General features: G+C 36.5%; 1 protein-coding gene across 4 annotated transcripts in view; it reads left to right on the top strand.

Annotated features, from left to right (window-relative positions):
* NUP58 (nucleoporin 58) overlaps positions 1-13,732 on the top strand; it is a gene marked incomplete at its 3' end in the record, with an annotated part of 68,644 nt that overhangs the window by 42,664 nt on the left and 12,248 nt on the right. For 2 of the 4 annotated variants that reach the window (XM_081083122.1, XM_081083124.1), the window contains 3 exons: positions 2,600-2,698; positions 4,238-4,333; positions 5,546-7,694. In XM_081083122.1, coding sequence (XP_080939248.1) covers positions 2,600-2,698; positions 4,238-4,333; positions 5,546-5,715 — 365 coding nt within the window. Of the gene's footprint in view, positions 1-2,599; positions 2,699-4,237; positions 4,334-5,545; positions 7,695-13,732 lie in introns of those variants that run through there. The other 2 variants (XM_081083125.1, XM_081083123.1) reach the window with 2 other exon arrangements.

The raw sequence follows: 13,732 nt of genomic DNA, 5'->3' as shown, positions 1-13,732 counted from the left end.
AAGTTCTTGATGTTTACATAAATAAGACTTTTCTCATGTGACTTAGCTGCTGTTTTCAAGGAGTGCTGAGATGTTTTGGTAGGAATTCCTACTTTCCAGCTTTTAGTGTAGGTTTGGACATTTAAGATGTAGTGTTAAATAGGAAACTAAGTATTTTGTTTTAGTTTCCTGTGGTTTTATGATTTTTGTTGTATTTAATAACCAAAGGAACATTCCCCATTAAATCAGTAAGGGAAATTTTTCAAATTGGGGAAAAGGCATTTTTTGTTTTTTTAAGAAATACTATTATTTTAAGATATGACTTATTTTAGAATATGACCAAACTAATTACATTAGCTATGTTTGAGTGGTCAGTGAAAATTATAAAAATTTTTAGCACTTTAGTTCTTTTCCTGTGAATGCAATTTTACTTTTTAAAGGGTAGAACTTATTCTGGAAAATATGAATTAACAGTATTAAACTTGATTTTGTTGTGTGTGAGTATATTATACCGTAACTTTTGTAAAATGTTACTCTACATGAAGATTTCACTTTGGGCGATCATTGGAATATATTACTACTAACTTGGTTTTGTTTATGGCACTAAAGAGCCTCTCATTGAATGAGTATTCAGATTTCGAAACAGACTTCTTGAATTGTTTACGTAACTTCTGCCTGAAGGATTTAGATTCTGCTTTCTAATAGTGAAACTAATTTATATGCTGGCCAGAGTATAATATATATGCTAATACTTTGGCATGGGAGATATTTATTATGAGTCTTTAACTATTAAAAATGTTATACATTTGCCTACTAGTTTTATAAATAATGTTGCCTTCAGAATTTGCGTGAAGGTACAAAACTCAGAATATCATGTACCTGTTGTGCAATGGAAAGTCTTGTCATCATTAGAGTTCTTCATTACCTACATCCTGAATATCGATGATTAGGGTTGCTCTTAAAAATAGACCCTGTCTCAATAAAAAGCATGCTATTTGAGTAACTCCTATGACTTGTAGGGCTGAGGGCTGTGGTGTGCATTATTCTCTAGGGTCTTCCACCAGCAGTGCCTCCTATTAATATGTGACGCTTAAGTCTCTCAGTGTTAAAGAAACTGGACATGTGTTTTCTACATAGTATTTTTGTTAGAAATAAGAAATTAATATGCTTAGTTTCTTTTTCCTGTAGTAACATTTTACAAAAGAGCTGCTTGTCAAGTATTTTAGTCTCAAATTGATCTCAAACTGGGTGTGAAAATTTTAATCTTTTTTTAATTTATTTTTTAATAGTAATATGAGAACTCTGGCTGCTGTTAGTTCTTATTCTTTGTTTTCTGGGTGGAAGCTATTTGAAAAGTCCAGTTTTTGTCCCAGTGTAGCAAAATGTAGTTCTTCAGGTTTTTTTTTTAATGCTTTATAATTGACACTACCTTTTGAATATACAAACCTCATTCATTGAACAACTTGAAGGCTTTGAATTCTTTGAAAATTTTAAATTTCAATCTGTATATTACTTTGGCAGATCCCTCAACTTTGAGATGCACTGATCACTGTGCTTGAAAAAGACAAGACTGAAGATTGTACTATGAAATTTATTGAATAGTTTTCATAAATTATTTATCAAATGAGAGATTTTTAGATTTTTGTAGTCTGCTTAGTTTTAAAAGTATATAGTTAAAATGAGAGGCAAGTTTGATGCTATTCTTGCCAAACAAACTCAGCTAAAATCTTTCAAGTAACAAATGGGAAAAGGATGACTAATCGTTCTGCATCTGAGTACATTTTCCAAAATGTTGGAAAGAAATTTCTGAATTGAAATCTTGAATGTATTGAATCTGTCAAGGTACACAGCAGTGCCTTTGTAAATGTTCATTATCTATCTTATTTAATCAGGTGATAAGTGGTGTAATGTAGCACAGAGCTTAACAATAGGACTTAATTATCACTTTTTGTGAACAATTTGGAATTGTCATGTTACTGTGTAATTGATTTGCTTTAAAATGAACAATAAATTTAATAAAATAAAACATTGTCTTGTTTTTTATCTACTTATTGTATATAAATGATTTATATTTCATAAAAAAAATCATGCCTAGTTTTTTGGGTACTTACTCTTATGAAGTAACATGATAGTTTTGCCATGTTAGCCTCAGTCTCTTTTGATCAATTGAGACTTGACTCTAATGGTAAGGAGCTTGTTTGCAAAAGAAAAAAAGTAAAAATCCTTTACTGATTACACCAACTAATTTTATCAGAAAGCAAGTGGGGAGAGCTAAAATAATTCTAAAAGCAAAACTATGAAAGAACTATAATTTACAATACATTAAAGATTTCAAATTATTTAGCAGGTTAAACTAACATTCATCTTTCAATGCAGTAAACCTCTTACTTGTCTAGTGTGAACAAGTTAATTAAAAAAATTTGGGGGGTAAGTAAGTCAGTTGAGACAGATAAATTAGGCTGGGGAGACATCCTGAAAACTAAGTTTTAGCAAATAGAATTTGTTTAAAGTTATTACTGTTCATTTTAAAAAACAATTTCTTAAACTTTAATCTTGAAAGAGTAAGGCAAATTTGTTTTATCCCCCCTCCCGTTTTTTATTTTTTATTTTTTTATACCAGGGCCACAGCCATCTCTGGGAGTTAGTTTTGGAACGCCATTCGGCTCAGGTATTGGCACTGGCTTGCAATCAAGTGGCTTAGGTTCTTCAAACCTTGGAGGTACACTTTAACTTTTCTAATAATTGCATTACACTATTATACATTTGAATTGATACCAGCCTGTAAAAAATTACTAAGAGGATCTACTATTTTGGAAGTTAAGTTTCCATCTGCCAAAAACAATTCTCCAAACATAATCTGTGCTGTATAGTATTAGACTTAGAACCTAAGAAATCATTTTATCTGTGAATAGTGAGTATTAAAAAGTATTAAGATTAAATGGCAGGGATGTTCTTATATTCAAAGCAATATGATAAAATGTGAACTTGAAATTTATTTAGTTTCAATAAATTTAACTTAAAATTAGTAGTCTTAACATCAGTTTGGAGTTCAAACTACTGGATATACAGTCACCTAATCATTATCTTCTTTTTCTGAAAATGGACATTTTAAATGGGGAAATAATTTTTTGTAATTTGAACAGCTCAACTTTTGGTATATTTGCCTGTGTACATATTTGTATACATAGCAATTGTATTTATTTTAATAGTTTCATAAGTTAATTCTAATTAGTAAGGTAAGTCTGTAAAAACATGCTAAATACAAATGCATTCATAATTACCTGATCTGGATGATTAAAAGTTGATAGTGTTTTATGGAGCACATTGCCATATAATGAATAAGGTTCCATTATTTTCACTAAACTATACATCTCATAAGAGGGGAAGTTTATAAGCTATTATGGCTTTATATAGTAGACCTTATTAGCAGTTACTAGAATCATAACAGCATAATTCTTACTATTTATAATCCAATTTGCCATCAGAGGCAGTAAGACTATCAAACTCAATATTTTAGATAAGCTAAAATAAGTAAAGATAAGTAAAGTAACCTAAAAGGAATTTGAATTTTATTTTTAAGCACTTGGCTTTTAGGAGAGTAAAAACGAGTCTTCTAGCAAAATCTCTTGGAATTTATATAATGAAAAATATTTTTTTATTTAAATTGTGAGTGTCCTATTACTAAGACAAAACATGATGCTTCCACTCCCTTTTTCTCATTGTTACATTGGTTGATGCTATGGCAACAGCCTCCTATTGATTATTATGTAGTTATGCAGTTTTTCAATGGCAGAGGTTCTTAAGTGAAAATGTTTGGGTAAAAAAGCAGAGTAAAATCACCATTGCAGTACTCTGTGTTTAAATTACTATGGATGTCATGCTTATTATAAATTTAGCCTTTTTGTTTCCTTCAAAATGAAATATCCCCAAGTAGATCTGTTTATTTCTGTTTGACTGAAATCATGCTTGAATGATTACTAAAATTTCTAGTTCATTTGGAAGGATCTTGTTTTTTAAAAATTACAAATGGGTCATAAACTTAGTCTAAATACATATAAATGTTTTATTTCAGGGTTAATCTGGTTCTTTCCCAAGAAGTTTTATGCAAAGGAGTAAATAGCAGATATCCTTCATAAGGCCATGTGTTTCAACACTGTATTTATTAGACCGTTTGATAATTTGGGGTTTTTACTTGTTAGTATCCTTTAAACCTGTGTTTTACATGCCGTTGTATATTTCTCTATTGCCCTTCCACTAGGATTTGGAACTAGCTCTGGTTTTGGATGCAGCACCACAGGGGCCTCCACATTTGGATTTGGAACAACAAATAAACCCTCAGGAAGTCTTAGTGCAGGTTTGTGTGTTTCAGCCTGAATTTCAGACAAATTTAATGGTGCAAAGTATTTAATTTAAAAGCATAAGTATTGTTATTTCCAATATCCAAAAAAGATCCCTGGCTTAGTTTCTGTTCTCTGGATGAAGTATGCAAGCCTAACCATATAGCTTTATCTCATAAGCTAAATCTCAGGTTTATAAAATATTTCTAATAACACTTAACTAGTTTGATAAAATAAATAATTATATCTTTTCTTAACTAAGTAAGAGATTCTTTGAACCCAAAGACTAGCTTCATGGTTAAACAGTTTTCTTCATTATTATAAAAATGAACCCATTTGGGTTTAAGTTTTAACTCAGTTTTTATCATTCATTCAGGAGAATGATTTTTCTTCCAAAGAGATCTTCTTTAGTTATTACATTCCATCTTACAATTGGGTTCTTTGTTCGTTATTTGAAGTAGATATAATCTTTTAACTCTTCTGGTAGAAAACTCCAAACACTGTCTACTTTGCATTTTCTCTGTATTTGTAAATAATGACTTATTTAAATGTGCAGCGTTCAGGGATAAAAAATAGGTCTAAATTAATGATGTAATGCCAGTTAAATTGTGCTGAAATTGAGGAAATTTGAAGGAAATTCTGTTTAATATTAAATAGCGTCTAAAATCAACAGTTTCAACAGGAAGATAGTAGAATTCAGTGGTATCAGAATTATAAGTATGTTAACTAGACAGTAATAGTACTTTCTCTTAATTACACAGGGCTCTTATAAAATTAAAACAATAGGTATTACTCTTTGGTGTATTGTCCTAAAAATCGTGTGTTGTTGTTTTCTTAGAGGACTTAAAATTGCAAGAGTGAGTCCAAAGGTTGTGAAAGTATCTTTAACATGTTGATAAAATGTTTCTGGAGGAACTGAGAAGGAAGGCACCTTGGCATATTGAATTCCCAGGAAAGTGGCAGCTTGAAGTCTGCAGATTTTAGTTATTTGCGCTAACACTTCTCTTTTGACCTGGATGGTTAAACTTCTGTCCCTAATGGTGCCACTTAACTATTTGCTAAGTTGTTCTCTTATAAAATTTTATGTTAGAAATTTAGGGCCATACGATAGGTACTATTTCTATAGATTATATATTCTTGTAGCTAGAACTTTGCCTCTCATCCTCACTTTTTATATTTGTTTTTGTGACTTAACTTCTGACATGAATATTCTTTTCCCTAAACATAAGGCTTTGGCAGCTCAAGTACATCTGGGTTTAACTTCAGCAATCCTGGCATCACGGCATCAGCTGGTTTGACATTTGGGGTGTCCAATCCTGCCTCTGCAGGTTTTGGAACAGGAGGACAACTCCTTCAGTTGAAGAAACCTCCAGCTGGAAACAAAAGAGGAAAAAGATAAACATATGGGTAGATGCGTTTAGAGAATCCATTGCACCGTCATTTATTCTGAGTCTATTTTTCTAAAATTGATGCAGTAATTTAATTGCATCCCAAGATATTTCTAAAGTTTTGATATTTTTCCCTACTCTGGAATTTTAACTTTATTCTGATTTGCCCTGTTAAACTTCTTTTTTCTTGTGAATTTGAAATCCAGTTGTATATTTTTCTTTATTTTGATTCTCAGTATACAAAATGTTCTGATTACATCGCTGGTTAGTAAAACCTATTTAACCTAGTGTTAATAGCAATGTTTTTGTTGATACAGTTTACATTATGTGAATATATGCACATGTGTTTCTTATATAGGTGGTATGAACTCTAGGACCGAATCAGTTGGTTTCTTGATAAAGGTCTTTTGAACTACACTGCAGGGCATCTTGTGAATATGTACATAAATCTATACAGAATACACACAATTGTGTGTGTGCATATAAAATATATATTTACAGACCTATAACTTTTGCCTCAGACTGTTCCCCTTTTCTAAGGGTATTCCATTTTTCACCTTTGCAGCTTCAAATTCTCAGTGCTTGTAGAATGATGAGCTAGAGGTATCAGGTCATTGCAGTTATTTGCTTAAAGACTTAATGAAATGGTTACTGTTGTAAATATTTGACCTACTCAACTTCATTTCCCCTAGTCTTTTCCATACTCGTTTCCCACCTTAACCTTTAACAGCTACTCTAGATGAGGCATGCTGTAAAATTTGTTGAACATATTTTAACAGATTTTATTATCCTATATCTTCTCATATTGCTATATGAGATGTTTTTTCATATCTGAAATGAACCTTCAAGAGCATATTTGAACTCCAGACTGGTGTTCTGGGAGCAAAGAGCTATTAAGCCAAATTGATTCTATGCAGGTGAAGGATGCACTATGATTTTAGTGGCAACTTTTCTAGCTATTCCAATACAGAGTTCTTTCCTATAGGGCTATTGACATTGACACCAAATGGAGTGGCTCATCAGCCTCTTAATGTCTTAAGTAAGTGCTTAATTTGGAATAGAGAAACAATATATTTTAAGAAAAAAAAAGTATTCTTTGTAGCAACTATAAACTATCCCCTGTTTTAACAGCTCCAGGTAATAACACATAGGCGTGTCAGATTGCATCTGTGTAATATTTGTCTATATTAGTACTAGTGACATAGAGTGGGTGAAATGAGAGCCCTTGGAAAGAGAATGGCCTTAGCCATGATTTCAGACAGAAACCATTAGGTAGACATATGTAGCTGTCAATTACAGTTTTCAGACGGGATGTAAACATGGAATTTCATTGAAAATAATTTAATTTTTTATATAGAAGGTTTTGTACATACTGTGCATCAAGCAAATATTTTCAGAAGCATTTCACCAAGGTACCTTTTTTCTAAAATAGATATTGCATAAATGTGTGTGTATACACACATGCATGCACACACAAACACACACACTTTTAGTATAATGTTGGGTTTGATTATAAAAGTGTTGTCAAGTCTGTTTTATTTATCCACATATAGCAACGATTGGCTTTTTGGAATTTAAATTTTTTGCACCTTGATGCATTAAAATAAGGAAAATGCTTTGTTTCTAAGCTCTAATAAATGCTTTGTTTTTATTTTTGCACACTTCTCTAATACTGCAGTCCCTAAAACCAGTTTTTGGGGGCAGTTAGGAAAATGTGATTTTGTGTTTTCAATTACTGTCAGAATTAAATATGCAATTAGAACAAACTTTTTTTTAAAGGATATTGCGTTTTACTGCAAAAATCTGAATATCTACATTTCTTGGTTTTTTTCTTTATATATTTTACATTTTAATGTGCTGAACCACTGGAAATTTGTAACAGATCAGTTTATGATAGGAGTTTAAACATGTCATTGTCTCCATTGTCTTCACTTTGTCCAGAGCCTGTCATTGAGTAAACAATAAAATTTATTGTGTCAGTTGCTTTGAATCTTTGCAGGTGTTAGTAGTTCTTAATATGTAATTTTCTCATTGTTGCTCTTTTATTCCCTTTGGTCGTTTTTTAGCGTTTTCACAGAATTGTAATCTTGCCTTAAAAATGTACTAATAAAGACTGAATACAGAAAGTAAGTTTGAGTAAAAAGTAAAAGTCCCCTTCAACCCCAAGGCCCTGATTCCACTTTCTTCCCCAGAGTATTCACTCCTTAATGGTTTGGCATATATTCTTTTAGACTCTTTCAGAACATGTATACCAGGGGTGGGCAAACTTTTTGACTCGAGGGCCACAATGGGTTCTTAAACTGGACCGGAGGGCCGGAACAAAAGCATGGATGGAGTGTTTGTGTGAACTAATATAAATTCAAAGTAAACATCATTACATAAAAGGGTACGGTCTTTCTTTTTTTTTTTTTTTAGTTTTATTCATTTCAAATGGGCCGGATCTGGCCCGCGGGCCGTAGTTTGCCCACGGCTGATGTATACAAATATTATTGTTCTATTTCTCTTCTTTCCTCTCTCATTTTCTCATTCTCTTAGATTCTTTTTCTTTTTTAACAAGTGGGTTAAAAATCTATGTATTCTGTGACTTGCTTTTTCCCCCTTTGAATGCTATATCATAAACTTTTGTTCCTGTCCTTGCAGATTTATTTTTGATGTACTATTCTGTAGCATGGATGTACAATGATTTATTCCAACTAATACCTGTTGGTAGGCAGCTTCTTTCCAGTATCCTATATAATAAAAGGCTAATATGCAAATAGACCAAACGGCAGAACAGCCGGTTGCTATGATATGCTGACCACCACGGGGCAGACGCTCAGTACAGGAGCTGCCCCCTGGTGGTTAGTGTGCCAGAAACTGGGCTGGCAAGCACGGTGGTGGTGGCGGGAGCCTCTCCCACCCTGGGGCAGTCGGACATCCCCCGAGGGCTCCCAGATTGCAAGAGGGCTCAGGCTGGGCTGAGGGGATCCCCCCACTCCAGTGCCTGAATTTCATGCACCAGGTGTCTAGTTTCAATATAATAGAAAAAACTGCAGTGAATATCCTTGTACATGGTTCTTTATGCTTATGTTTAGTGTTTCTTTGGGATTGATTCTAGAAGAGGAATTGCTGAGAGGGCATACAAATTATATGTCTTAATGTCAGATTGCCTTCCAAAAATGCTATGTAAATATATACCTCTGTAGTTTGTATGAGCACCCATTTTCCAGCAATCTCTAAACGATATTAATCTTAAGTACTTGTGAGGTTGAACTTTTTAATATATTAATATCCTTTGTCCATTTTTATACCAGGTTATTTAGGAGGTTTTTGTGTGTTTTTTTTTTTAATGATTTGTAGGATCTCTACAGATAGTGGATGCTAATATTTTTCTTGTGAGAAAGGTTGGACTCCTGAAATCAGTAGGGTTCAGATACCTGTTGTGACCCTATAAAATCTTGGACAAGTTACTTAACTTTTCTAGATCTCAGCTTCATCATCTGAAAAGGGGCTAATAAAGATGGGTGGTTATATTAATAACTAGAAGCCTGGTGCAAGAATTCATGCACGGGTGGGGTCTGGCCAACCCGCCCTGATTGGGGCCAATGAGAGGATGTGGGAGGTTGGCTGGCTGGTCCTGCCCCCAATCCGGGTGGGGGGCCGGCTTGGGGGAGGGGTCTCGGGTGGTTGGGCCAGCCCTGTCCCCTGGTCAAACTCCGGTCAAACTCCCAGTCTAGGGGACAATTTGCATATTATCCTTATATAGGATAGGATATAATCTATTTGAAGTATTTGCATAGCATAAACCTCAGACACTTTGCAAGCAGTTACTACTCCTGCACCAATACCTCACAGCTTTAATTATTGAGGCTGATGCTTTATTTTGGTACCTGATAAGAAAATTCACCATATCTTAATTATTTTGGTGTGGGGGTGAGGGTGGGGTGAGGTGCATGTCTATTTCGGGACACTCTTTAAGATGAACTTTAATACCTGCCAAGTTTTTTCTTAAAATTCTATTGGGATTTTGACTAGATTTATATAAATACTAGAGGCCTGGTGCATGAAATTCATGCACTGGGGGGGGGGGGGGAGGGGGAGAAAGGGGTGTCATCCTTCAGCCCAGCCTGTGCCCTCTCAATCTGGGAGCCCTCATGGGATGTCCTGACTGCTGCAGAAGCAGGAGAGGCTTCTACCACTGCACTCATCAGCCTTGAGCCCAACTTCTGGCTGAGCAGCACTCCCCCTGTGGGAACACACTGACCACCAGGGGGCAGCTCCTGCGTTGAGCGTCTGCCCCCTGGTGGTCGGTGCACGTCATAGCAACCGGTCGTTCCACCATTAGGTCAATTTGCTTATTAGCCTTTTATTATATCGGATGTTATACTCTGGGGAGAACTGACATCTTAATACCTGCAGCATGCTATATGCATTTATTGGATCTTTTATTCTTTCAGCAAGGTTTTACAGAACTTATTAGATTCTTGGTTAATTGTTTTTCCTAATAGCATCTTGTTTAATTTCTGAGTGTGGTTGGTACAAGGTTGTTTGCATTATTACGAATGCAGATTAACTTCTTTTGTGATAATATAGTAAGGTCAAGTTAATGCCCTACTAGTTTCAAATAGTATTTTTTGCAACAGGGAAATTGAATAGTGCCTTTAGAAGTATTGTAGTGGGATTTTTTGTGTGTGTTATAGGAAGTGGGCCTCTGTGATCTATCTCCAGCATGGTCAGCTTTTGATGGAATTTTCTGAATTTCCCCAGGGCAAACAGAACGTAGAGAGGAGGGAAGAGGACCTAAGAGCAAAGAACTGTGGACGTGGGCCAGCATTATGGTGGAAACACCTGAGGCACCTGCCCCAACTAGGTGGGGAGGTGGACGCAACTAGAAAAGGCCTCAACCCAATTTTTTTAAAATGGCCCAATGGGAGACAATGAGACCTAGGTGACGAATGAGGAAACAGGTGACCCCATAATACTCAGCTAGTGAGGAACCGGAGGAGGGACTGAATAAATGGGCTGTGATTGCTGCTCCAGGTGTGCCTGTACATTTGGATGGGCACTCGCTCTTGAGAAAGTATTAAAAGTCTTGTTTTTGCCATACTTCTGTCTCCGAGTTTGTTATTTGAATTTGGACAGATGAGAATTTCTCACATGTATGAAATATTTGGGCTTGAATGGTCTATCACAAGATCTGGTTTGGCACCCCCTTTCCCCATGCCTTGCTTCAGTCTCTCACTGTGAATAGCCTGGCTGCACTGCACTTTGTTGAGCACACATCACAAGGTTATTACTAAGGGGACACAACTCTGGGCCTCATTATCACTGGGCCAGTGTCCTGCAAAATCTAAGTTGGAGTGCCTAATTTAAATCTCATTTACCAAGTCATCTCTGCCTATCAATGTATCGCCCATTTACTGAGTGTATAGTCTGTGCTGGGCACCACGCTCAGAACTTATAAACTTTACTGTTTAATCTCAGTATTACTGTATAAAGCAGAGGATTAAGCAGTTTATTTGAGGTCACATAGTTAAGTCATGGAGCTGAGATTTTTCTGTGATACAGAAGAATACACTGGCTTTCATGCCTAACCTCTTAAAGGCACCGAGGGTAATGTGATTACATTATTCATATGGGGAAATTACAAGTATATAATGGACTATAGATTGAGGCAAGGTAAGTACAGAGCCATGGGACTCTAGGGAGAATATCTAGGATGTAAAGTGAAGCAAAGACCAGACTGATGTAGCCGTTGACCTTTTCCCACTGTTCCTCTAGGAAGAGGTTCATAGAGAAAAGTGAGTCACCCCAGCCTGGAGGGTGGTCTGCCCACTTTGGAAAGGGCAAGGGGAGCAGTTCTAGCGATTTGAATCTTAGGAACTGCGACGTTTAATGAGAACGCCTTTTCAGGAGGGCTTCCCTGACTCCTGTAACCCAAAAGAGCACCATACGCTCAGACTAAATGAGACTAGATCGTTTTCTTGCTGTACAGACACGAACCTCAACTGGGGTTCGTGAACCCCAAGCAAACCATGGAAACAAGCAAAAACTTAAGGTGCTACTACACAGCAACAGATAGAAGAGGAGGGATTACTGGGAAAAAAGGTCATGGCCCAGAATGTTTTTTGCCTTTCCTATTCAATCTAATGTGCTTTTTCTTTTCTACCCAATCTTTGAATCTCCTGGTAGCAAGTCAGTTTAGTTCAGTGAACGTTTATTAATATGTGCTCCTGTTCTGGCCAAAGATACACCCCCAAAAGTCAGAATACATATGCAAATCCCTAACATATCTCAAGTTACTGATTAGAAAATAACTGTCCTGGCCAGTGTTTCTCAGTGGTTAGAGTGTCGGCCTGCATCTCTAAGGGAGGCCTTAGGCTCTCGCTAAAGTTGTATTTGATAATTTAATTGCTTTGGATTATATGCTAGCTGAATAGCTGGTATCTGCACTGGTTAATTGTTGCTCGGGAGCTACAGACCAGGACATCAAAATACTAGTAATATAGGACAACAGTACCCAACCAAGCACATGCAAGTATTTGCAATTAGGTACAAGGTAGTTCCATTCCTTAAGCCAGTGGTTCTCAACCTTCTGGACCTTTAAATACAGTTCCTCATGTTGTGACCCAACCATAAAATTACTTTCGTTGCTACTTCATAACTGTAATGTTGCTACTGTTATGAATTGTAATGTAAATATCTGATAATGCAGCCCCAACCGGTTTGGCTCAGTGGATGGAGTGTCGACCTGCAGACTGAAAGGTCCCAGGTTCGATTCTGGTCAAGGGCATGTACCTTGGTTGCGGGCACATCCCCAGTGGGAGGTGTGCAGGAGGCAGCTGATTGATGTTTCTCTCTCATCGCTGTTTCTAACTCTCTATCCCCTCTCCCTCTCTGTAAAAAATCAATAAAATATATTTTAAAATAAATAAAAGTAAATATCTGATATGCAGGATGGTCTTAGGAGACCCCCTGTGAAAGGGTTGTTCGACCGCCAAAGGGGTCGCAACCCACAGGTTGAGAACCGCTGCTTAAGCCCCCTAGTTTACTTACATCCCTAACCAGCAGCTCTGGGCTCTTTAACAGTCCTCTATTGTGCATGGTTAGATAAAGGTTATTGCTAAGGCAATTAGCAAAATGAATTAGATTCCTAGTATAAGGCTCCTATTGAGGTAACCCTAAGGGGAACTGCTGCAAAGGCAATTCTTCTGCTATGTCTGTTAAGGCTACAGCCTGATGCCTTAGCACCAGAGCTGATAAAGGTCCAATGTTGTACTGTTCAGGGCTCCTCAACATTGAACCAGGGGAGGGTACACTTGAATGGGTGTTGGACTGGCAACTTCTCCCAAGATGGATAGGATGCATCTTGGCAGAGAGCAAGATGTGTCCCAGCCAACTAAAGTGTTCCTGTTGATCCTGTTCAAGTTCAGCCTCATATGCTCTGTGGACAGGAACCAAACCCAAGAGCACTGATAGGCTACTTAACATGGTATTTCGCCACCTCACATTGCAAATGATCCTGGCGCCTTCATCCCTTGGACAACATGCCTGATGTTCACCTTCTGCACAAAACCTGCAAGCTGCATATGTTAACTGATAGAGATAATGTCACTGCACTGTTATAACTGGATGAAAAAACTTCAGGGTACATTGGGACCTCGAGAAGACAGGAACTCACCCAAACATATAGGTATTTCAAGCAAAGTCTGAAGGCAAGTCCTTGCCTTGGCTTTCCTAGCTTCAGAGGCCTTTTAAAGTTCATTCTGAAGATTCATTAGGAATCTTTATTCAAAGACACCAACTCTTAACATGAACAAGTTCTATTCTCAAAATTATATATACATATATGTATTATATGCCACTTTGAAAACTAAAATAAACTTTTTTTTCAATTAAATCTTTACTTTCAGATTATTACATTAGTTACTCTTTTTTCCCACCATAACTCCCCTCCACCCAGTTCCCACCCCACCCTCCGCCCTCACTCCCCACCCACTGTCCTCATCCATAGGTGCACGATTATTGTCCAATCTCTTCCCTCACCCC

Source organism: Myotis nattereri, assembly GCF_964212035.1.
Source record: "Myotis nattereri genome assembly, chromosome: 2".
In the NCBI taxonomy this organism is placed as follows: domain Eukaryota; kingdom Metazoa; phylum Chordata; class Mammalia; order Chiroptera; family Vespertilionidae; genus Myotis; species Myotis nattereri.
This window is presented reverse-complemented; position numbering and strand designations above follow the sequence as displayed.